Raw genomic sequence first — 25,840 nt, 5'->3', positions numbered from 1 at the left:
CAGGTAAGAAAGTAACCACTACATGGCTAACTTATTGCGGTCCCTTGACCTGCTAGAAATCAACTGAGTTTAGCATGAGAAAGTTAAAGGAGTGAATATCGTTCTCAAATTACACATGACTGCATTTTGAAGACAACAGAAAGTCTTTTGAAAGAAACATGGATATCACTTTGGGCGCGTCAAGCAATTATACAGAACATTTCTTGTTAATGGAGGGAGTTAAGAAAAGGCCACTAGTATCCATCTTTTACATTTTATTTGTTTCAGTCAAAAGGACTGTGGCCATGCTGGAGCATTGTCTTGAAGAGTTTTAGTTGAACAAATTGACCCTTGTATTTATTCTGTTGGTCTCTTTTGTTGAACCATTAAGATATGGGGACATAAATAAGCCAACACCAGTTGTAAACCATATTGACTGCTCGCTCCAAAAGAGTTTCTATTCTCTCTCTATTTTTTTCCTTGTGTTCCTTTCTGTTGAAGAGCGTAGGCTTGAAATGTAAAAGATTTTCTCACCTCCCTGAGCATTAAACTTATACACCTATTTGTTGTACATACACCTGCCTTCGTCTTTTGTTTTACTGCAAATTTCAACTGCATATATATATATATGTATGTATGTATATATGTATGTATATGTATATATATATATATAAGTGGATTTAGTAGAAGGAAGCTTATTGTATATATACCAATACACATATATATATATCATCATCATTTAACATCTGTTTTGTATGCTAGTATGGGTTGGACTATATACGCGTTTGTGTGTGTGTGTGTGTGTCTTTGTGTCAGAATTGAGATCCTAAAAAGCACCCAGTACACCCAGTGGAATTGTTGGAATTAGGAAGGGCATCCAGCAGTAGAAACCAAGCCAGAACAGACTGTAACCTGGCGCAGCCCCTGGCCTTGCCATCCAACCCATGCCAGCATGGAAAACAGACATTAAATGTTGATGAAGATGACACACACACACAACAGGCTTCCCCACAGTTTCTTGTCTACCAAATTCACTCAAAAGGCTGGGGCTATAGTAGACAACACTTGCCCAAGCTATCATGCAGTAGGATTGAACTTGAAATCACATGGTTGCAAAGTGAGTTTCTTAACCATGGCTGAGCCTAAAAAAAAAAATCTATACTAATTACACCTATCTAAAAACAAATCTGTACTAATTACATCTTTTTCACATGACTGCGGCTCATTGCTTTGTGAACACTGTAAGGGCTGTAAGATGTGATCCATGTGGTGTCCCATGAGACTGTGGTCAATTCCTGGATGGAAAGGGTTGTTGCTAGAAGATCATACACGTGGGAGCAGGAGTCATCTCCTTGCCATACCTCGGAAAAGAATCAAAAGTTGTTGGGAAATTTCTATGAATTAACGAACCCCAATTTCTAGTCTCCTAATTCCTCTGATTGTAATACCATGGATTACTATGTGTGGGGTGTGGTTGAGAATGACACCAATCCTGCTTGCAACACCAAAGCCAAGTGGATGGCTGAGATGAAATGTTTGAAGATCTTCTCAGGGGAACAGTAAGGAACACATGTGCCAGATTCTGGAGCCATGTTGGAAGCTGAGGATGGCTACTTTGAATAAACTGTTATCTCCCAGCCATAATCTAATTGATATTTTATGACTTTTAAAAAAAATACTTTTGCTTTTGGATGGGATATTGTGCTTTCTGTTCCTTTTATGCAATCTGTCAAATTTAGCCCAAACACCATGTACAGTCAGTTAACATGTCTTTGAATGCAATGCATCTTGAGAAGCTTGCATATTTTTGTATTAATAGTCCATCTCATTGATGGACTATTTTATGATTTTAAAGCTGAAGGTTACAACAGGTATAGTCATATAAAAAAAATAAATGTGCCCTTTTAAAGCCTAGCCAGGCTCATGGGCCCAGTTTCCCGGTTTCAATGGCGTATGTGTTCCCCAGCTGGACGGGACGCCAGTCCATCGCAGCGTTACTTCTTTTTGCCAGCTGAGTGGACTGGAGCAATGTGAAATGAAGTGTTTTGCTCAAGAACACAACGCGTCACCCAATCCGGGAATCAAAACCACAATCTTACGATCATGATGCTGACACCCTAACCACTAAGCCATGCACCTCCACGTATAGTCATACAGATAGGAACAATTCTACTTCTCAAATTAAGTTAGCCTTTTAGGATAGCTCGAACTCTACAAAAGCATTCTTTCCATATTTCCCCCACATATTTGTTGATGCTTGATGCTATTTACCCCTTCATACACCAAAATATTTGTAGTTTTCTTCAGGATTTAATTCTTTGATCATGGTAGCTTGTCTAGTTGTGTGTTGGCTTTCAAGAGTTTTCCCATAAAAAATTTGGCTTTAGCACATTTATCATGGCTTAATTTCATTCAGTCATTCAGAATCACTGAATTGTTTTACTATAGATAAAAGCCATTCCTCCCCACTGAGCAATTATTTCATTTCATTTGTGTCATTTATCCAAACTGGATGGTGTAGAGTAAAATTTGAAATAATGACAACTGGGTTAGCAATGTATCACAGCAACTATGCCTCATCTTCATAAATTCATTATTTTGCCAAAGTTTATTCATAAATACTTTTATTTAAAAAACCTTATTTACAATGCAAAATATATTTGCTACATTTACATAATATAAAGAAAATATTCTATAAACTTGTTATGTATTATTTTGTTACTCTTCTCTGGAAAGTGCTGTGTCCAATAACTCTTTGTTAATGCGATGTTTCATTAAATATTTTCCATTCAAGTGGAAAACAGGAATATCAAACCTGTATTTGTAGAAGAACTCTTTGTTTTTGGCATCAGTTATATCAACTTCATTGAAAATAACCTGCAAAATAGAAAAAAAACAAAACATAATTGACAAGGATTATATATTAAATTCTGGGGACACAAACTAATACCAGTTCTCAACCAGTGGTAGGTAAAACACAAATACTTGATAGATTGATTGATACACATACATCCATCCAGCCAGCCAGCCATCCATCCAGCCAGCCATCCATGCATACAAACATACATACATATATGTATATGCATTAGTTGTGGAAGTTAGGTGCAGGCATGGTGGTATAGTTAAGACACTTGCTTCCATGTAGTCTTAGTTCAGTTCCACTGTACAGTGCATTTGGAAAGTGTCTTCTGCTACATCTCTGGACTGACCAAAGTTGGCACATGGATCTGGTAGATGGAAAGTGAAAGAAACCTGTTGTATATATATATATATATACTAGCAGTATCGCCCGGCGTTGCTCAGGTTTGTAAGGGAAATAACTATAAAGCATTTTTAGAGAGTTATAGCCAAAAAATAGCAAAAAAATGGAAAAAAACGATGGTAATTTTTTTTTTAGTTAAAAAAGGTGGAGTTGCGTCCCCTAGACAGTTTGCGGTTTGTGTTTCTGATTCTCGACCCCATGTCGAATTTATCGATTTTTTTCAGAACTGGGGGAACTTTTCAAAATTTTCGCTGCGTTAGTTTTGAATTATGATATTGGGCTATGTGTGTGTCAAGTTTCATCAGAATCGGTTGAAAGCCGTGGTCAGGGTGAGGGTACAAGCAAACAGACACACAGAAAACGCACAGACAAACTGCCGTTTATATAGAGAGAGATAATCAAGCAATAATCTAGTAGCTCTGCATTGGCAAGACTTGAAAAAATACAGAAAGTGAAAGGAGTACAGAGTGAAATATCCAACGTTTTGGATTCAATCCTTCATCAGGGGGCAGAGAGAAGAAAAAGAGAAAAAAGGTAGAATTATAAATAGGAAACAGTGACACAACAAGACACCAATGTTTCAAATATAAAATTTTTTTGTCTTACCTCTGGGAAGAATGCCAGATAAATGAACAACCTTGAGTTTTGGACTTTGCAAAATATGTTTGTTATTGTAAATCTGGTTAGTCTTCTTCAGCTAGGTTCACCGAAGATGAAATTTGAACTCTCCATTACATCAATGACGTATATTCGGCTGATTTGCCTATCCATAAACAGAACAGAATTATAGATATTATTGCAATAGAATTGTATTGTTTTCCAGCCAAATAAAGGTAGAATTATAAATAGGAAATAGTGGCATAATAAGGCACCAACCTAGCTGACTAACCAGATTTATGATAACAAACGTATTCTGGAAAGTCCGAAACTCGAGTACTAGGTTATCCATTCAAGGTTGTTCAGTGTTCATTTATCCGGTGTTCTTCCTAGAAGTAAGACGAAAATGTTTTCATGTTCACATCTTTACGTGAGTCGCCTAAAAGACCATAAGTCACAGAACATGACAGTCACCATATTCCCTTCCACATCGGTTAGCTCTGATGAGCGTAAAGTTATATAAAAGGATTGTTACCTAACACTCCATTGTATTCTTTACACGAAACCGATTGGTAAGATCAGCCGTGATGGATATTTAACACTATACTTTTCTGATAATTAATTAATTAATTAACACACACATATATACATGCTATGGCTAGGAATGATTAGAAGTAGGATTTTACAGCCAGAAGCTTTTCCTATCACCAATTTTCACGTAAAGTACATTTTATGCCAGGGGCCTTCAAAAGCACAGAGCAGCTGGTTGTAATGTCAACAAGGAATGTAACCGTGAGGACCTTTATCACTCAAACGGCAACAAGTGAAATATCAACATTTGCACATGCATTTATATGTGCGAAGTACAACTTTATAAGGACATAAATCGAAAAATCACCCAGATTTTTTGCTGACGGAGATCGTTACAAGTTTGCTAGTTTTCGGTTTATTTATTGACTTATTTAAATGTTATAATAACTGCAGATCAAACTTACTTTATCCATGAATGGAATCAGCGCTTCTTTGGCTTCTGCACACAAACTACATTCTTCCTTGGTGAACATAGTCAGAGTCGGTTTAGCTTTGCTCGAAACGGAACTCCGGGAGCAAAATAAGCCAATGATTCGTTTGAAGGTGGAAGGTGTATGAATGAAATTCGTCCTCGTCAACATTTGGATCAGAATATAAAGAACAGAAGTCGCAAAGCGAAATCTACAAAAATATCGAAAGAAATATTTCGGCGTAAAGGGGAGATCACTCTTAATAACTTGGGGACAATTCGTAGAGAGTTTTTCAAGGGAAGCAATTACGTATTTAATCTGGAAAGATGGCAGACCTGATAGCAGGTGCCCCAGAACACTGTCCGGGAACAGGGAGCGAACAGGCCGGCAAAGCGTCTGCTTGTAGTGGTTGTCCCAATAGAGGCATATGCTCGTCCCAACCTAAAGGACCTGATCCAGCTATTGCAGAAATCCAAGAAAAGTTATCCACAGTTCGTCACAAAATCCTTGTCCTTTCTGGAAAAGGCGGCGTTGGAAAAAGTACTTTCTCCGCTCATTTGGGGCATGGCTTTGCAGCTGCCAATGAAGATCACCAAATCGCAGTTTTAGACACGGATATGTGTGGTCCATCTATTCCTAGAATTATGGGGGTAGAAGGAGAGGCAGTACGTATATATTTACTTTCGTTTGTGTTACAGTTTTCTTGTTTAATACCGTGAAGAAAATTTCCCTTTTCATTGCTTGTGGGACAGTGAAGGCGTAGTTTCGTATGATAGACACAGAATTTCCAATGTGGAACTAACGTAGTTCCACGTATCCGTTTCATACGTCTTCTCCAAAGACCCGACGGCCACGATCGTGGTCCGTCGCACTTTATGTGTTAAGAAGCTCGCTTTGCACCCGCATGGTTTCGGGTTCAGTCCTACTGCGTAAAAACTGTATGGCCCTCCCCCATCGTATATGTGTGTGTGTCTTTGTGTTTATCCCTCTCCCCACTGTTTCACAGTTTGTGGTTATTTGTGAACGCCCCCGTTGATTAATGGTTCTGGAAAATTAGTACCGGAGGCAATTTGTTCGGCTAAACCCTTCTAGATAGTGTCCCAGCATGACTACAGGCCAACCACTGATGGGTGGTGGTGGTGGTTATACTCAGAATGACGAAGCGATAAAAACAGTCGATTATTTTTATTACATTTTATCTAAAATTATTTTTATTTCTGAATAGTATCTGTTAACTTTAACTTTTCCTATGGAATTGATCCTCAATTTAAAATACTTAACCCGATCGGATATTACCAATTCTACGTTATTATTATTATTAATAATTGGCAGAAGTTACAGAACGACTCAGAGTCCAAGAGTCTCGTTCATTGATTCACTAAACTCTCGGTCCTTGAGACACTCTGTGACTCTACCGATATATATATATATATATATATATATATATATATATATATATATATATATATATATATATATATATATATTATTTACATTTGACGGATATTTGTCCTCATCTTGTTTGTTGTTTAAACAACGTTTCGGCTGATATACCCTCCAGCCTTCATCAGGTGTCTTGGGGAAATTCGAACCTGGGTTCTCATTCCTAAAGTATTTTTCGATATTATTATTATTATTATTCAGGTCGCTGCCTGGAATCGAACTCGGGATCATGGGGTTAGTAGCCCGCGCTCTTAACCACTACACCGTATGTAATAATAATAATAATAACATCATCAAAAAATACCTTACCTTAGGAATGAGAACCCAGGTTCGAAATTTCCCCAAGACACCTGATGAAGGCTGGAGGATATATCAGCCGAAATGTTGTGTTAACAACAAACAAGATGAGGACAAATACCCACCAAATGTAAATAATGTACTTAATTCCTCATCTCTTAAATATAGAACTGTATAATAATATATACACTCTCGTGTTTTCAATTCCACTTTTCTGTTTACATAATCAAATCAGTTTCTCTGTTCGTCATAACAGGTTTCGACGGGACGTAACTCTGCTAAGAGTTTTCCTTCGTCGGCAACTCTGCCGGGACTTCTTTACATTTTTATACACAGAGGTACGGCATTGTCTTCGACAAACGACGCAATGCAGGTTGTTAACATTAGTAATACTAAACTATAACAATAAACCCAATCAAAACAAATATCCATCTCAAGGAATCAAACCCATGACGGAATTCTGCTTTAATCGCGTCATAAACTTTTCTTTTTTGGAATTTTCAGAAAATGTTTACGAATTTGTGTTCTACATACAGGAATTCATACGATTAAGAAAAGAAAAAAAAAAAGGGTTTTCAATCCACACCCTCATAAATCGTAAAAGTTCTGCTCTTTTTCAATTTTTTTAAAATCAGAATTTTAAAATACAGACAATCCGAATTTTTTGCTTAAATCCCAGCCACGGATGCACTCTTATTTGCATCATTTCATTAAATTTATGGAACAAAAATATTGAAAAATATCAATACATGTCAAAGTAACAGAAACGTGGAAGGTATCAGGTGGTCATGAGATGTGCTAAATTGCCCTTAGATAACACCACCCACCCCTTTTTTTTTCCACAATCGTATGAATTCGCAAAACTTTTCTGAAAATACCAAAAAAATAAAAAAATTATGAGGGGGTTACATGGGGTGCTTAAACCAGAATTCTGCCAAACCTCTAATCGGTTTTCTCTTTATTTGTGAACAAAATTACAAATGTTTTTGTCTTTTTGCTTTTTTTCAGTTGGTAGTGATGACAATTACAAACATCCTCTCTTGAAAATCCCAGATTTCACAGAGCTTAGACAAGTGATAGGCAAACTGCAGTATGTGGTATTTTGCGAATGGCACACCTAAGAAAAAATTACCTGGATGTTTTTTTCCGTTGGCTACCTGTTTCTGCAACCCACTTTTCAAAAATTGTTGTCCATACCTAGCTTAGGCTGATTACTGTAGTACTTACTATTCAACATGTACTTTTACTGTGAAAAGTTGCTAGGCCTGTACAAAACACATAGCTTACTTTCAAAATCAGTACAAATGCATATTTGGTCAATTTCCTGATAACCATTAAAACACAATCTGCAAGCTGCTGGCTTTATGCATACTCTTTTACTCTTTTACTTGTTTCAGTCATTTGACTTTGGTCGTGCTGGAGCACTGCTTTTAGTCGAGCAAATTGACCCCAGGACTTATTCTTTGTAAGCCTAATACTTATTCTATCGTTCTCTTTTGCCGAACCACCAAGTTACGGGGACGTAAACACACCAGCATCGGTTGTCAAGTGATGTTGAGAGGACAAACGTAGATGCACAAACACACACACATACATATACACGACGAGCTTCTTTCAGTTTCCGTCTACCAAATCCACTCACAAGGCTTTGTTCGGCCCAAGGCAATAGTAGAAGACACATGACCAAGGTGCCACGCAGTGGGACTGAACCCAGAACCATGTGGTTCGTAAGGAAGTTACTTACCACACAGCCACTCCTACGAGAAATATTTTTCAGTCAAACTGGGATAGATGCCATGTAGACTGTAGGCGAATATTAGTCTTCCAATCAAAATCAGATATATTCAAATTGTTTTTTTAAACAATTATTCAAAAGTCATTCCGATGAATGTATCTGGTTTTAAAAGTAAGCTCTTCATATATACTCTACGTTAGCATCCTGCACTCACATATTACAAACCATCCTTGACCATAACAAAATAAATATATAATAGATGGAAGATTAGTTCATCATATTCTGTTACTGCTATCACAGGCTACACTACTCTTCAGTTATATGCTTGCTTCTCCTTTTAAAAATGTTTAGTACAGGACTTAATGGTGTGGTGGACCACACCATCAAGTCCTGTACTAAACATTTTAAAAATCTCTTTTCTCAAACCATTCCCTGGAGCTTACCTGGGCCTGGGAAGATTATAAGCATTGCCTATCCTTTGATTATTAAAAATACATCTGTTATCCTTTTTCAGTCATTTGGGCTGTGGTCATCATCTTCGAAAGGTTTTAGTTGAATAAATCAAGCCCAGTAATTATTTTTTCTGCTGCTATTTATTTTAATGGTCTCCTTTAAGGGAATTTAAACAAACCCTGGCTGTCAAGCAGTGGGTGGGACAAACACACACACACACACACACACACACACACACACAGTTTCTGTTCACCAAATTCACTCACAAGGCAATGGTCAGTCTTGAGCTATAGTAGAAGACACTTGCTTAAAGTGCCCCACAGTGGGACTGAACAAGAAACCACATGGTTGCAAAGCAAGCTTCTTGACCCCACAGACATACCTGTGACAGCATTTGCACTTTTATCATTGATTATACAAAATGAAATCATTTGAATATACTTTCATTTGGTTTTAGCATCTCTATAATAATCTGCTTGTCCATTCGCCCGTTATACATTAATTAGTTAGAGAGGTGGAGTAAAAGAGAGAGAGAAGCAAGTAGAGAAAGGTGATCGACATTAAATACACTTGGGCCAAATGGTCACGTGATCTGCTGAAAGTAGAGACAAAGAAAAAGAGCGATGTGTGGTGAGGTGAGGTGGGGAAGGAATACTTATTTACTTGGTTTAGCTGAAGGGAAAAGTTGATAGAGAGAGATGGACAGGGGAGGCAGATATATTGAGAGAGAGAGAGAGAGAGAGAGAGGCAGATAACAATGGTGGTGTGTTGATAGTGAAAAGTTGTTTTTTTTTTATTGAACTGATTTTTTTTTATAGTGACCATCACTAGGCATAAGTGCAATTATTTATTGTCTACTCACTTAAAAAAAACTAATATACGTAAAAGCACCATCCGTTCGTGTCCGTTGCCAGCCTTGCCTGGCCCCCGTGCCGGTAGCATGTAAAAGTACCATCCGTTCGTGTCCGTTGCCAGCCTCACCTGGCCCCCGTGCCGGTAGCACGTAAAAGCACCATCCGTTCGTGGCCGTTTGCCAGCTCTGTCTGGCACCTGTGCAGGTGGCACGTAAAAAGCACCCACTACACTCACGGAGTGGTTGGCGTTAGGAAGGGCATCCAGCCGTAGAAACACTGCCAAATCTGACTGGGCCTGATGAAGCCTTCCGGCTTCACAGACCCCAGTTAAACCGTCCAACCCATGCTAGCATGGAAAACGGACGCTAAATGATGATGATGATGATGATGAAGGGTTAATTTAGCCTAAACTCTGGATTCACAATTAACATGGTTGCAAGCTGCCCAAGAAAGGATATGTGGATTTAGAGCACAGATCAGAGAGGAACAATGAGAAAATATAATAAAAAGAGGAAAAAGACAACACTAATGGAGACGTAAAAGAGAGACAAATGTAGACAAACGTCAAGAATATTTAGAGAAAACGAAACTGTAAATGCTATAAAAATGCAAATCATCCTTTCTTTCTTAAATAGGTCCTGTTAATTTTTTCCATTCTGTGGAATTTCCACGGGTCCCACTCTTGTGATAATAATATAAAACTGAAATAAAATATACTTCCTCACCTTGTCTAATTCTATCAAGCACAAAGATTGTTTTCTCCATGCTATGTTGATGTAAGTAATATGCACTTTTAAAACACTAATTAATTGTCATTTTTATTGCTTAGGTTCATCAGAGTGGCTCTGGCTGGTCACCGGTTTACGTATCGGATAATCTTGCAATTATGTCCGTTGGATTTCTTCTAGCAAGTCTAAATGATGCTGTCATATGGAGAGGTCCAAGAAAGAACGGTCTGATTAAACAGTTCCTGAAAGACGTCGACTGGGGAGACTTGGATTACCTCATCATTGATACACCACCAGGTACTTCAGATGAACACCTGTCGTTAGTTCAATACATTGGTGCAACAACGATCGATGGAGCAATTATCATTACTACACCACAGGAAATTTCTTTGCAGGATGTTAGGAAGGAAATCAATTTCTGTGAGAAAGTAAAACTTCCTATAATTGGTGTAATTGAAAATATGAGTGGCTTTGTTTGCCCACACTGCAAAACTGAGTCTGAGATATTTCCTGCAACAACTGGTGGGGCTGAAAAAATGGCAAAAGATTTATCCCTACCATTCCTTGGCAAGCTACCCTTAGATCCTAGAATTGCAAAAGCATGTGATGAAGGCAAGTCATTCTTAGAAGAAATACCTGATAGCCCAGCAGCCCAAATATTCCAGAAGATTATAAAAGCTATAGAATGTCATTGTGAGTCTAAAAGTGACAGTAATGACTGTGGTGATAATAAATAACATAAAAATATCATTTCTTGAAAGAAAAAAAAAACTTTAAAAAATTTTCTAAAATACAGAAATTTTTGCTTATTTTAAATTTTTGTTCTTGTTTTGATAAATATTTTCTTATTAAAAAAATATCTTTTGAAACTGATTGATGATAACACTGCTTCTTATACTACATTATTCAATGAAGTCTTAGTGTGGTTTAAGGGAAATTGGTTGCCATTTCTAGCAGGTTGAACAACTACAGAGAAGCTTTATTGTTGACCCATCCATAAATACATTACAAACAAAATTGCAGCAAAGCTGTGTGGTGGTGGCTTTCAGCTGTGGCATGCAGACCGTCTGACAACTTGTTTGAAATTACATTATCTTTCTCTTCTCTTTTACAAATTCAATGGGGACATGCGCGATGTGTGTTCATACTTCCACTTCCTACTCAAAACTGTTTACAGATCACAACCATCTCACAAACCTGCGGTTGTGAAGTGCACTTCATACTCCAATGGTTATGATATAAGTTGACTTAGATTAAAAATGCTGATATCTTTATATTAATACTTAACAGTATATTTGTTCTTTGGTTTATGAGATATTATCATAATTTTACATGTGTTCCATGTTGATATGGAGTTGAACTGATTGTCTTGGTCCAAGCCAGTTCTTTTTCAGAATTGCTGCCACTTTAGATGGGTTGGCAGACAACATACCTCTTAGTCTTTATTTTTTACTTGCTTCAGTCAGTAAACTGTGGCCATGCTGGAGTACTGCCTTCAAGAAATTTAGTCAAACCTGTTGACCCCAGTACTTCCGTTTTTGTACAGCCTTGTACTTATTCTGACAGTCCCTTTTGCTGAATTGCTAAGTTATAGGGATGCAAACACTAGTTGTTAAGCAGTGGTAGGGGACAAACACACACATGCATATACACGACAGGCTTCTTTCAGTTTCCGTCTAACGAATTCACTCACAAGGCTTTAGCCAGCTTGAGCCTATAGCAGAAGTCACATGCCCAAGGTGTCACACAGTGGGACTGAACCCAGAACCATGTAGTTGGGAAGCAAGCTTCTTACCACACAGCCATGCCCGCACTTTAGCATTCATAGCAGGCTGCTACTTCTAACGTCAAACACTTTACAAACCATTTAATCATGGCACCAGCACTAGAGAAGTTGTCATGCCCTCAGCAAGACTAACAAGTCCTGTCAACTCTATGCCTTATTTGTTGCCGACCACTTTACAAGACAAGATGTATTAGGTGTCAGCACTTGCGAGGTTACCTTATACCCTCAAGGCTAAAGAACACCCACTGCTGCAAGAGGGAGAATAGAAATGAGGTTTATGGCAGTAGCTGAGCCTAGCACAAGAGATAGTGAAAGTATGATGCAATGAAAAGAACTGTGTAAGAGGGAGGAGGAAGAAAGTGGAAGAGAAGCATCAGTGCTGTGTTGCCAGGGTTGGAATTACGTTCAATAAAAAAATGAAGACAAAATGTTTTTATGACAATTTATTAAACTTTTTATTTAAAGCATTTGTTAATGGTAAATTACACCATTAATAAAAAAAAATAGCCAACCATAATCAGGAAAATGCATTGTCACTTGTAGGAAAGCGCAAGCAAATAGCTTCAGTTATTGATTCATTTGTAAGTTGATCAGTGACTGCTTTGTCTTTCAAAACATTGATATCCAAATCAGTGGGAAGTAAGAAATTTAAGAACTGTGATAGAAAAGCAGTTTATTTTGAAAAGTAAAAATAATAAAAAAGGAAATATTCTAATAAATATCGTAAATGATTGTTACTACTTCAAATTCGTAATATTTCCATGCTTAGAACAAACCACATGTTTTAAACATGTAACGAATGAAATACAGCCTGAATCTTTTATTGATTTGCCTACAATTTTAAGATATTTTATTTTTTCTGTTAACTGAAATTTTTATTGAGAAACACAAAAATACGGAAAAAATTTTTAAAATGTGTTGCATGTTTAATTTCTCACTCATTCTCTTTAATTTTAGCATATCACAATAAATGGCCAGCATTTTCCTCTCTTCCTTTCAGCGTTCTTTCATCAGTGAAAGCTTAGAAAAAGGAGAGACCAAGCCATCAATGCTCAGTTATTTTCATAACATATATCTTTGCTCCTTATCATAAACCTAACATTTCTTTGGCAGCAGCACAGACCACTTCAGCCAGAGCGTACTCTTCTGCAGATTTCAAATCAATTTCGCTTGCCTGCAAAAACAAAAAAAAATATGATTCAAAATAATTTTTTCTTCCAAGAATTCATGATAACAAGTGAATTAAGTTAGTCCTGCCACAATCTACAAGGAATCTATTGCACTACCTGGCTTCTCTAGCAGCCAGCAACTAACAATATAATTTGAATAAAACATAGTTGCTTCTGCTAGAATATGAAGTCACTGCAAAGAGTAGGTCTACAGCAGCCAATGTGGAGGCACAATGGCCCAGTGGTTAGGGCAGCGAACTTGCAGTTGTAAGAATGTGGTTTTGATTCCCAGACCGGGCATTGTGAGTGTTTATTTAGCAAAAACACCTGAGCTCCACGAGGCTCTGGTGGTGGTGGGGTGAACCCCGCTGTACTCTTTCACCACAACTTTCTCTCACTCTTTCTTCCTACTTCTGCCACAAAGCAGAGGAACCATGGTGTAACCCACTATGGTGTGGTAAACTTTCAGACCCTAGTCTAGATTGCGAATCCTCTGTACCCCATTCTCATTAAAAGCCACTGTTTACAGAATGAGGATAATAATGTAGCTTTTGCGCCCGTGCAACCACCAGTCTATCACATGTGGTGGGTGGATCTTCAAGTTGCCACACATGCATTCTTAGTAGCTTAGAGTAAGCTCAAATTAGAGATTATTCTTTGTGGCTAATGGCGTGAATCCTGATTGGAAGAAGACAGCAGCCAATAGTTTAATACAGTTATCCACTTAGCTTCTACATTTCAGATTCCTTATGAAATATTGAGGTGTGATAAAAATATATTTATAAAGAATGGCTTTTATTATGTAATTGAAGATGCTTTAGACCAATTTTAAAATAAGTACCTATATTAGAAATATAATTCTCCAATATGGCCAAAAGTATTTTGCTACGTATAATACATCATTGTATTTAGTAAGGTATTTCAATGTGGTTCATTTGAGATTTTTAATCCTAACATAGCAGTACCTTCACAGTTACTTTAAATTTATTTAATAAATCTTTCGCATCCATTGAATAACCATTACATTTGTATAATGACAAGAATAAAGCTGATATACTTTGTCTTGTGACACTGGTTTCTGCTGCATTCTGAACTAGCTTTAAATTTAAGTATCATGGTTTGTATGTAACCCTTTAGAATTTAAACTGGCCATATCCAGCCCAAATATTCAAACTTGCTAGATTCAGCCTCTCACACCTATGTCCTTTTAAAAATAAACCAAATTATCAAAACCTCACAGCTAAAAATAATGCCTGAGTAATTCAAAACAACGTGAATAGATAAGCATTACATTTGACAAAGTAGTCAGAATGCTAAAGGGTCAAAAATATATCCTGTGGCTGCTTCTCAATGACTGGACCTTCTCTTCAAGATCAGAAGGCATTTCTGTCCTTAGAAATTGTGTTGGCTCAAACGTTTTGCAATATTTTGCTAACTTATTTGCTTTATTCATTAAGTAAACAAAAAGCAGCCAAAGTTCTGATCCGTGACTCACTCCCTCCACTCACAACACTTCACCAACCGAGAAGAGGTGGAAACTTCAGTGAAGGAGTTCTTTGCCTCGACGGATGAGAACTGGTATCAGCATAGGATCAAAGAACTGGCAGAAAGGTGTCTTCAGGCGTGACCCTAACTGATTGGCATAAAATCTATCAAATATATGCTCCAGCCCCTACATAACTGTCTGCTATATTACTACAATGATGGCCTTTTCTCCTATTAAATGCCTAGGGGCTAACCAAACTCATGCCAACCCACTATTCAGGTATTTCTGATCCTCTAATCACCCTTGTGTCCAACCTCCCAGGTCCAGCAGTAACCGTTATGCCCAATCCTTCCTTCCTCAGAACATCATCCCCCTGGAATTCCCTCCTTGTTAATGTCTTACCCATAAATGGTGATTCACAATAATTCAAGAGGAAAATTAGTGACATCAATCTCAGCAGTCCACACTAGGTCATGGATACTTTCCCTTCCTCCAGACCCAGCAAGGAAAAAAGTCATTAGTTTCTGGGGTTTTAACTCAGCAGTTTAACACTTGCTTCTTGTTAAAGTTTGTCATCAGTTGGTTTACTCTTTTACTTGTTTCAGTCATTTGACTGCGGCCATGCTGGAGCACCATTGAAAATTTTATTTTAATTTTTAGTCACTTCTAACTACATTGTTTTAAACTACTTCAACTTTTATGATGGTTCAAAAGATTAAAGATTAAGATTAAAAACATTTGTTCTTAAAACTCACCAATAAATTCACAAGATCAACATAAGCTGTGTTTAATCTTTTGAGGCAGTCAGGAACCATGGCTTTAGACTCTTGAAGAACTTCTCCCTAAAAGACATCGGTAATAAACACATGCTAAATCAATGCAGTTATTTCAAAGCAATAACAACAGAACATTTACTGATAGGAAGACTTACTATTGAAAGTAGAAGAAAATTTATCAAATTAATTTTGACTGGCATTCCTGGGTAGAGCCCTCAGAGAATACTTTCAGAAGCAACTACATATGTATACACACACACAACACACATGCTACCTATATGTGTGTTATAGAATACATCAATAAAGAATTTAAGTTCAAAATATGTCTACCACTGAATGGCTGCATGCTTAGAGAATTCATTAATTAATTTACATTTAAAAAAACGATGTATATTTTATACTGAGCATTTGTAATTATAGCAATGCAAATCTATCATAAGCACTATATACATATCCAATTCTACCCATCCTACATTTGAGACAAAGCTATGTACACAGCTCTTTCTTAGACAAACTTCAAGCAACCTGCATACATTTATTTGTTTAATGTGTTTTTCAGTGCCAGTATGTGTTTAGACAGTGTTATTGGAAACAGGATTCTTCAATTGGATATTCTGCCTATGACTAACTCTTATCTGTTTTCAAGCAAAAGATTTTTTATTCCAGAGGTTTTCAGAAGAATGTCAACAAAGAACATCCCACAAAACATGGAATATCAACATTCACACACACAACAGGCTGCCTACACTTTCTATCTACCAAATTCCCTGACAAGGCATTGACTGGCTTGAGACTATAATAGAAGGCCCCTTTATCCAAGGTGCCACACAGTGGGACCAAACTTGAAACCATGTGGTTAAGAAGCAAATTTCTTAGCCACACAGTCATTCTTGCACCAACATTCTAAATGATTATTAATTGCAGATATTGGTGTTAGACACAAATTCCTGAATCAAGCACATTTACAGATGTCTTTAACATTTCTATTATTGTGTCTCATGAGCAAGAGCAACACCTACAAGTATGGACTTTTTTTGGATTAGTGGATGGATCAACAGTGCATAAGATTGGAGATGTTAATGTGGAATTTAAAAAGTTGAGGCTTTAAGTTTTTCAGGACAACATGGCAAACAAGCAGGAATAATAGGACAGCATCACTAAGAATGGTTATTAAGAAGGATCCAAAACAGCTCAGTGGAAATGGTAAGCCCTAGTTTGAGTCAGGAAGAGAATTCTACAAACTGGGAACTGTTCAGGAGAATAAGTAATATTTGAATTTTGATGTTTGAATAGTGCCAGGTTGGGTTGAAGTGAAAGAAACTGGAAAGCTGAGGCTTCAAAGAAAACTTTCTGTGCAATTAGATTAATAGTATTAATTAGTTCAGTGGTTTCCCAACAACTTTTTACCTGTGGACTTCCTTGATTACTACTTTACTCAAGTGGACCCTGGTGGTTAGAAAATCCTATTACATTTTTATGATTAGATATTCTTAGGAATTATATTAAAAAAAATAACATATTTTGTTTATTGTAGAAGAACCAATTTATGTCATCCCCCAAGGGTCATATGGACCCTGATTGAGAACAATTTTATCAGATGATCAAATATATAACACTGCTATCCTTAGTAAACTAAATATTAAAAGACTGAGAATCGTCAGGCATTTGCTGAGGTTTTATAAAGATTCAGTAATTGATTTTTCTGCTTTAGGCAAAACCAACTAATGAAGTAACTTCTACATGGTTACTTGACCTGTTAAACATAGCAACAAAATCTTCCTCAAATCATAATGTACCACTTAAGAAAAAGAAGGACCATTTTGGAAAATGCAGTCATAGATGCCCTTTTTTCATTTACAGTTTGTTCATCCATGCTAGTGTAGAGTGGACAGGGATGTATATGAGGCAAGATCTGCAGAAGGATGCTTTTCTTGTTACCAATAGTTAAGCCTTCAAATGTGTAGAACAACTGGTTTTAATGTCAACATTCATGCACTTACACGAGTGGATAGGGATGCATATACAAACAAATAAATATGTATATATGTTGATTTAGGCGCAGGAATGGCTGTGTAGTAAGTAGCTTGTTTACAGACCACATGGTTCCGGGTTCAGTCCCACTGCGTGGCACCTTGGGCAAGTGTCTTCTACTATAGCCTCGGGCCGACCAAAGCCTTGTGAGTGGATTTGGTAGAAGCCCGTCGTATATATGTATATATATATATATATGCGTATGTGTGTTTGTGTGTCTGTGTTTGTCCCCCTAGCATTGCTTGACAACCGATGCTGGTGTGTTTATGTCCCCGTCACTTAGCGGTTCAGCAAAAGAGACTGATAGAATAAGTACTGGGCTTAGAAAAGAATAAGTTCCGGGGTCGAGTTGCTCGATTAAAGGCGGTGCTCCAGCATGGCCGCAGTCAAATGACTGAAACAAGTAAAAGAGAGTATGTGTACACACACATATATATATACATGAAGGCACATGGCTCAGTGGTTAAAACATCAGGCTCACAATCATGAGGTAGTGAGCTCAATTCCTAGACCGAGCTGTGTTGTGTTCTTGAGCAAGACACTTTATTCCACATTGCTCCAGTTCACTCAGCTGTAGAAATGAGTCGCAACATCACTGGTGCCAAGCTGCATTGGCCTTTGCCTTTCTCTTGGATAACATTGGTGTCATGGAGAGGGGAGGTCGGTATGCATGGGAAACTGTAGGTCTTCCATAAACAACCTTGCACAGACTTGTGCCTTGGAGTGGAACTTTCAAGGTGCAATCCCATAGTCATTCATGACCAAATAAGGTCTTTATCCTTCTAATACATATATCATTATCATTGTTTTATCGGTTTCAGCTCAAAGCTGTGGCCATGCTGGGGCAGTTTGCATGGGTTATCTGGAATTTGTTGAGGCAAATTGTTCTATGGCCAGCTTTAATTTTCTGTTTCCACACATTTTTCCATGGAAGATTAGAAATGAAGGACACCACTTGTTTGGTAGTGACACTCATTTACAACCATCATGCAATATCAAAGCAAAGAGACAGTAAGGCACATATACAATGAGCTTCTTTCAGTTTCTGTCAATGAGGCTTTGGTCAGCCCAAGGTGAGACTGAACCTGAAACAGTGTGGTTGGGAAGCCAACTTCTTGCCACATAGCCACATGACAAAAACTAAAAAGGTTTCAATATTATGATGTTAATTAAAGCGGTGAACCACCAGAAACGTTAGAACACTGGGGAAAATGCTTAGTAGCATTTTATCCATCTTTACATTCTGCTGAGGTCAGCTTTACCGTTCATTCTTTAGAGGTTGATAAAATAAGCACCAGTTGACCACTGGGATCGATATAATCAACTTACCTCTTCCCCACTAAAATTGCTGGCTTTGTGCCAAAATTTGAACTCAATATTATGACACGAGTTTGGCTTTAAAAGAGAATACAAAATATTATTAAAATGGAAGTCTCAAAAAGTTCGCAATTTGATTTCAGAGGTTTCATTCTTAAAGCCAAAAAACATGGAGAAACTCTTTTCAAAGCCAGGAAAGCAAAATGTTTGAAACATGTGGTGTATTATTAACATCAGACTGACCTGTTTTTTTATGTCATATTCATCTTTTCCTTCATCCTTCATTTTTTGTATTCGCCTTTCTTGGTCTTCGACTTCTTTTTCATAGCTACTCTTCTCCTTTGTCAATCTGGGGAGGTAAAACATTGAGACATAAATAAAGTATCTTCTTTCATATAGTTATGTGGTTAAGATGTTTGCCTTCCAACCACATGCTTACAGGTCCATTTCCAATGTATAACACCTTCTGCTATAGCCCTGGGCTGACCAAAGCCTTGTGTGTAGGTCCAGTACACAGAAATGGGAAAGAAGCCCACTGCATATATATTTGTCTCCTTGTCTTCACGCAGGCAGATAGATATAAACAAGTATGACTGTCATACAAGTGGGGTTTCTTGTTTCCAATGTTCTAAGAAATCATCTCCAATCTGGGGGAATATTACCATATTTGGAAACAGCTGAGAGTTGACAGGAAAGCATCTGACCATTAAAAGTCTGCCACAGAAAAACTCCATCTGACCCATGCAAATATGGAAAAGTGGACATTAAAATGATGCCAATGGTGATGATCCGTCAGCATGGTTTCATGTTTATGTTAACATTGGTAAGATTATCAGCAGAACCTCAATCTAGGTGTCTTCATTTTTTAAAAAATTCCTGTAATATCCCATATAACAACAGGACTTCTGTGATTTCCCTACATTTGGCAATAGATACAACACAAATACAACTACTGTATTATTTTTGAATCAGCAGGATTTCCCTTTTTCTAGAACCAGAAATCTTTTTTGTTTTATATCTTTTCATTGCTTTTTACAGTCTTTTCTCTGTTCATCAAAACTGTTTTGTACCTAATCTTAATATATATATATATATAGAGAGAGAGAGGTTACTTTACTGTAGAAATAGGAATATAAATTGATGTGGATGTGTGCATGTATAATTTCCACAACAACACATGCAACTTGCATAAGTCAGATGAAATTCATCAAGGCAGTTTTTCTTTGCCTTGATGCTCCTACTGCTGCTAACCACCACCTGTTTCCAAGCAAGGTAATATCTTACCAAGTCTTTCCATCATGAATAGGACAACAGCAAGACACATGGCGAAATCCGCCGAAACTACACCTGATTATATATACACTTTAGATGAGTTGTAGTCCACCTGAGCACTGTACACAATTATTATTATTATTATTATAAGACTGCAAACGAATAACACTGCTTGTATGATGGTGACATCTGTTTACATGTAGTGCTCAACATGAAGTGAAGAGAAACAAACATGCACACATGTATACATATTTGCATGAAAAGCTTCTTTCAGACAATCAAATCCACTCACAAGGTTTTGATTAGTCTGGGGTTATCAAAGATACCTGTTTGTGTGTTATACACACACACACATACATACATACACATGTATGTGTGGCTGTGTGCTATGAAGCTTGCTTCCCAATCTCAGGCAAGCGTTTTCTACTACAGCCTTGAGAGTGAATTTGGTAGACAGAAACAGAAAGCAACCAGTTGTAGATTTATGTAATATATATATATAGGTATGTGAGTATATATATGTATGAATGAGTGAGTGCTGGCAACAGGAAGGGCATCAGGCTGTAGAAATCTACCTCAATGAATTCCACTCAACCTATGCAGGCACAGAAAAGTGGATGTTAATAACAGACACACATACATAAATCATAATTATTTATGTCCATTTTCCAGGTAGGCATGGGTTGGATCAGGGAGACTTTCCAGCACAGCATTTTCACAATTGATTGGTCCTTTGTCATACCCATACCAGCAGACAAAACCCACCAATTTTTCGTTGTGCATGTCACATAAGATCTGAACTTATGTAGTTCCCGTATGCTAACCACAGTCATTACTGACATCGAGTCATTGAAGTCACTTGTAGAGAAGAAGATATCTTTATCATCATTTAACATCCACTATTCTATGCTTGCATGGGGCAGATGGAATTTGTCGAAGCAGATTTTCTAAGGCCAGATCCCCTTCTATTTTGTCAACCATTCCCTGCTTTCGAGAAAGTTAATGTTTTCCCATAGACATGTTTTCCACAGAAGACTGGAAACAACATTGCTTGTAAGATGATGAAGACGCTGATTTACAACTCTCAAGGCAAGTGATACACATAAACACATATACAAGATATATATATAAGGGTTTCTTTTAAATGCCCGGAGGCTCATTGGAGGTTGGAGATAATTTCTGCTACATAGGGCACCAAATTAGTAGCAGGGAGGATGCACCTATATATAATATATATGAAGATATATAGGTATACAATGAAGTAATAATAAAATAGAGAGAGAGAGAGAGAGAGTAAGAAGACAACTAATAGTGATGGGGTAAAGACCAAATGATATGAGTGTCTTCTACTATAAACCCCTGGTTGACCAAAGCCTTGTGAATGGATTTAGTAGAAAGAAACTGAAAGAAACCTGTCATATATACATATCATCAACATCATCAGTTAACGTCAGCCTTCCATGCTGGTTTGACAGGAACTGACCAGGAAGAAGCTTGCACCAGACTTCTGTAACTGTTTTGGCAGGATTTTGACAGCTGGATACCCTTCTTAACACCAACCACCCAGCCCCGGCCGAGTGGACAATATATATATATATATATATATATAATAATAATAAAAGGCTCCCAAATAAGGAAGCTTAGTGCTAGAGACACAAAGAGGGATAAATTCATTATTACCCTTTTTGATTATGTTCATATATATATATATATATATATATATATATATATATATATATATGTGTGTGTGTGTGTGTGTGTGCCTTTGTCATCATTAAACTAATGCTAAGAACATGAGTTGGCATAACATTTTAATTGAACGTCTTAATTTAGATCACTTAAAATAGGAAGTTTATTAATGTAGACTGGAGCTATAAAAAACATGCTATAAAATATTTCCGTTATCTTAAAACAAAATACTTCTCACTTTAAGTCAATTCACCAATTATAGACGTCACATATTCATTCAAACAACCAACGCCAATATTCAAAACAAGAAATTGGTGAAATGAACAACCAACAGCTTTGCTATCACTGAAACAAATCACATTATTTTTTAAAATTTCTAACTATTTCCGAGTTATGATAAAAGATCAGGCGCACTTCTTTGAAATTTTAATACAATTAAATTTCATTAGGTAAATCGTTCTGATTCGAATTGAAACGCATCTGTTTTTATCTGCACCAACTGAAATCACTAATCTCAAAATAGGATTGCTATTCAATGAGTCTGAAATATGAGGCCAGGTTGAAATCTTAAAATCTTTTATAGAAATATGCAAAGAATGTAACTCATCGGAATGTTGCTACCTTTGAACGTTGCACCTTTACAGTTCGAAGGGAATTAAGTTACACTTTATTATAGACTACAGAAGCTGTTCATGTCTGTTTTTTTAATCAGATAAAACCAACACACTTATTATTTAAAAGTAATATGCAGACACTGGCATTCGGTAAGTAAGGAAGTGCCTGGTGACATCATTTCTTCTGAGTCATCATTATAAAACAAGTGTCTGAAATTTCCGCTGGTCCGACGAAGGAAAAGTATTCGATATGAAGAGAGTCAAGAAGAAGCCTCAAAATGGCTAAATTCCCTTCGACTCAGACCCAGGAGTCATAAAAAAAATTAAGCAAACCAGACAATGCGACTATGACTCTGCGAAAAGATGGAATAATCATGGATTGCATCTATATTCGATGATAGGTTTGCCCAGACAGGACCGACCGGGGGCTAAACAATAGCAACATCGATTGCTATCTCGGTTGTTACCCTTCCACTGCAAATAGCAACCAATTTCTCTCAGGTGACACCTTGTTGTCTTCTCGAGGCAAAGAAACGATCCTATATTACACTTAAAATACAGGATGGCCATGGTTGGAAATCTTTTGATCGATGTTGGCTGAATCAAGGTTGCCATGGAGCAAATCAACAACACTTTTGCAGCTTCTTCAGTTGTGGAGGAAGATGGAAAAAGAAAGCATCTTTGCTGATCCTTTTTTATAATTTACAATGAAAAATTAAAAACCATTTAATGTTACTTTCGTTGGTAATTGTTGAGGTTTTAAATACATTTTGCATTGAATTAAACTGCAATTACACAAAATAATAATAATAATAAATTAATAATTAATAATAATTAATAAATAAGGGAAATCTAAAAAGCTTCAATTCATGTCAGAACCTAAAATTATTAAAGACGGAATCAATTATGTTTACCGCTTTACGACTCCTGTCTTGATGCGAATCTGTTTAATTCGAGGATCTGCCATTTTCTGGTGATAAATGATTTGTTTCGCTGGAATCCGAGGAAATTTCCCAGGAATTCGGTTTCCGTTTCCAACACAAACACAAACCCAATGAATGGCACGAGACAGGAACTGCAGATGTACGCATGCGCATAACCGGTCCTTGCTACACAAGTTCCACGACTCGTCCGAGAAGTTCAGTGATTATCTTTTCTTCCATCAAGGCGGCGAGATGGCAGAAACGTTAGCACGCCGGGCGAATGCTTAGCGGTATTTCGCCTGCCGCTACGGTTCTGAGTTCAAATTCCGCCGAGGTCGACTTTGCCTTTCATCCTTTCGGGGTCGATTAAATAAGTACCAGTTACGCACTGGGGTCGATGTAATCGACTTAATCCGTTTGTTTGTCCTCTCTGTGTTTAGCCCCTTGTGGGTAGTAAAGAATTAGGTTATTAAGAAATTTGTGGGGAAAATCTTTTCCGAGGAGATGGGGAGAGGACTTTGGGAAATTTACAAGATTCACAAGATCCGAGTTTTTCCCTCGTAACTTTGAGGAAAATGGATATCTTTTAATGAGATTGTATATAAATACCTTTTAAACGGCATGCATTAGAGATGTCTAATGTGCTGCAAAACCCCTATTTTTATTGGAAAGGGGGTGGGGGAGGAAACCGGAATTATTGGAAAATGTTTTTCCTTTTTTTTCGATGAATGAATTACGGTGACTTAATATGCCACAAAACACTATTTTGTCCGGAAAATGGGGGCTGATCCTTTCATTAAAATTTCGTTAAATTTTTACAAGTGCCTCCAAGTGCTCAACTATATGCGGTGCTCCAGCATGTCTGCAATCAAATGACTGAAACAAAATAAAAGAAAAAGAAAGAATTAACCTATTCTTATCATTCCATTTTGCCAAACTGCTATATTACAAGGACATAAATGCACCAACACCGGTTGTCAAGTTGTGATGGGACACATACACACACACACAGACATGCATGCACATGCGTGCACACACACACACACAAATATATATAAAATGTTTTTTCAGTTTCCGTCTACCAAATCCATGCACTGGGCCTGAAACTATAGTAGAAGACACTTACCCAAGGTGCGATGTAGAGGGATTGAACCCAGAACTATGTGGTTGGGTAGCAAGCTTCTTACCACACAGCCATGCCTGATTATTTTATGCCTGATCTAACTCGAAGCAGATAAAGCTATAAATAACATCATGTAAATTTTGGGTTACAAAAACCGGTAGAGTAGAAAAAGTGGTCTCACAAGCAGCTTTTGATTTTTTCTATCCAAAAGTGATTTTTAACCCAATATTTATAGTAAGAATGGGAAACCATTTTCAAGAAACGAACTGCAACAGACAAAGCCCTTCCTCAGGCAGGCTGCACTATTAACAAAAAAAAACTGAAGGTAATTTTTCATTAAGCGTGCCATTCAGAAAGTCCTATGGATGACTAATTTATAGCTGTTTCTGCTTCGAGTTATACTGTTCCAAAAGAAGGAAAAGAAAAAAACTTCATGTTCTTTTGAAAGTTTATAAAATTCTTATGACATTAGCATATTTATTTTAATTTCATATTTTGTAAACAGTTGCTGTATTGGTTTTAAATTTTGTCACAAGGCTAGCATGGCCAGGAGAGGGAATAAGTCAATTACATTGATCCCAGTAATCAACTGGTACTATTTTACTGACCCTGGAATGATGAAAGGCAAAGTCGAGCACAGCATAATTTGAACTCAAAACATAAAGACAGATGAAATGCCAGCTTACCGCCTTAAACAATAGCAAGATTGATTTCAAATTTTGGCACAAGTCCAGCAATTTCGGAGGAGGGGATAAGCCTATTGCAAGACCCCCAACACTCAACTGGTACGTATTTTATCGACCCCGAAAAGGATGAATGGTAAAGACAACCTTGGCAGAATTTGAACTCAGAATGTAAAGATGAACAAAATGTCACTAAGCATTTTGCCCAGTGTGCCAACCATTCTGCCAGCTCACTGCCTTCAGCAACATTAGTTACAGGTTTCTACTGGGCCAATCACAGGTTCATTGTGTTTCTGAAAGTGACAGTGAGGTAGGAATACTGCAGGCTTTTTGGTTTCTAGCTGACAAGACACATGTCCAAATGTATACGTGGATACACACACACATCCATCTGTTTGCTGTACAGTTTCCACTAACTGAATTTAGTCACAAGGCATTGATGTAGTCCAGGGTTATAGAAGAAGATATTAACCTATGGTGTCACACAGCTTAAAATGTGGCTGAGAAGCAAATGAACGATTGAATGTGTGTGTGTGTGTACATGCATCTAGCCTAGTGGTTAGCATATTCAGCTCACAATTGTGAGGTTGGGGGTTTGATTCCCTGTGATGCATTGTGTCCT

At 37.3% G+C, this 25,840-nt stretch overlaps 3 protein-coding genes across 5 annotated transcripts; 1 reads left to right on the top strand and 2 right to left on the bottom strand.

Moving 5' to 3' along the window:
* Positions 1 to 2,586: 2,586 nt before the first annotated feature.
* On the bottom strand, positions 2,587 to 5,097 carry LOC115232453 (glutaredoxin-like protein C5orf63 homolog). 3 transcript variants are annotated; one of them, XR_003883633.2, is made up of 4 exons: positions 4,834 to 4,973; positions 4,131 to 4,227; positions 3,848 to 4,004; positions 2,825 to 2,856 (listed from the first exon to the last, which is right to left on the bottom strand). XR_003883633.2 is itself a non-coding variant. In XM_029802333.2 (2 exons), the coding sequence occupies exons 1-2, from the start codon at positions 5,008 to 5,010 to the stop codon at positions 2,698 to 2,700; spliced, it is 336 nt and encodes a 111-aa protein (XP_029658193.1). In that variant the 5' UTR covers positions 5,011 to 5,097; the 3' UTR covers positions 2,587 to 2,697. The 3 variants fall into 3 exon arrangements, 1 of the variants encoding a protein (XP_029658193.1); XR_005003067.1 differs by lacking the exon at positions 2,825 to 2,856 and adding an exon at positions 2,898 to 3,206; XM_029802333.2 differs by lacking the exons at positions 3,848 to 4,004; positions 4,131 to 4,227 and having other exon boundaries at positions 2,587 to 2,856; positions 4,834 to 5,097.
* A 3-nt stretch (positions 5,098 to 5,100) lies between these two features.
* On the top strand, positions 5,101 to 11,623 carry LOC115232451 (cytosolic Fe-S cluster assembly factor nubp1-A). The gene is made up of 2 exons (XM_029802332.2): positions 5,101 to 5,504; positions 10,451 to 11,623. The coding sequence occupies exons 1-2, from the start codon at positions 5,166 to 5,168 to the stop codon at positions 11,084 to 11,086; spliced, it is 975 nt and encodes a 324-aa protein (XP_029658192.1). The 5' UTR covers positions 5,101 to 5,165; the 3' UTR covers positions 11,087 to 11,623.
* A 1,168-nt stretch (positions 11,624 to 12,791) lies between these two features.
* LOC115229612 (tubulin-specific chaperone A) lies at positions 12,792 to 23,573 on the bottom strand. The gene is made up of 4 exons (XM_029799944.2): positions 23,404 to 23,573; positions 19,158 to 19,263; positions 15,546 to 15,632; positions 12,792 to 13,309 (listed from the first exon to the last, which is right to left on the bottom strand). Exons 1-4 carry the CDS (start codon positions 23,454 to 23,456, stop codon positions 13,223 to 13,225), a joined length of 333 nt encoding a protein of 110 aa, XP_029655804.1. The 5' UTR covers positions 23,457 to 23,573; the 3' UTR covers positions 12,792 to 13,222.
* Positions 23,574 to 25,840: the final 2,267 nt, after the last annotated feature.

This window comes from Octopus sinensis, linkage group LG2 (genome assembly GCF_006345805.1).
Source record: "Octopus sinensis linkage group LG2, ASM634580v1, whole genome shotgun sequence".
NCBI lineage: Eukaryota > Metazoa > Mollusca > Cephalopoda > Octopoda > Octopodidae > Octopus > Octopus sinensis.
Note: the sequence above shows the minus strand (reverse complement) of the source record. Positions and strands in the feature narration are given on the sequence as shown.

Excerpts from the sequence above, each read along its gene's own strand:
- LOC115232453 (XM_029802333.2), bottom strand. The coding sequence starts at position 5,010 with ATGTTGACGAGGACGAATTTCATTCATACACCTTCCACCTTCAAACGA. Across the intron at positions 2,857-4,833 it reads TGATTCCATTCATGGATAAA|GTTATTTTCAATGAAGTTGA; the intron begins GTAAGTTTGATC and ends TCTATTTTGCAG.
- LOC115232451 (XM_029802332.2), top strand. The coding sequence starts at position 5,166 with ATGGCAGACCTGATAGCAGGTGCCCCAGAACACTGTCCGGGAACAGGG. Across the intron at positions 5,505-10,450 it reads TGGGGGTAGAAGGAGAGGCA|GTTCATCAGAGTGGCTCTGG; the intron begins GTACGTATATAT and ends TTTATTGCTTAG.
- LOC115229612 (XM_029799944.2), bottom strand. The coding sequence starts at position 23,456 with ATGGCAGATCCTCGAATTAAACAGATTCGCATCAAGACAGGAGTCGTA. Across the intron at positions 15,633-19,157 it reads AATATGACATAAAAAAACAG|GGAGAAGTTCTTCAAGAGTC; the intron begins GTCAGTCTGATG and ends GATGTCTTTTAG. Across the intron at positions 13,310-15,545 it reads TTGATCTTGTGAATTTATTG|GCAAGCGAAATTGATTTGAA; the intron begins GTGAGTTTTAAG and ends TTGTTTTTGCAG.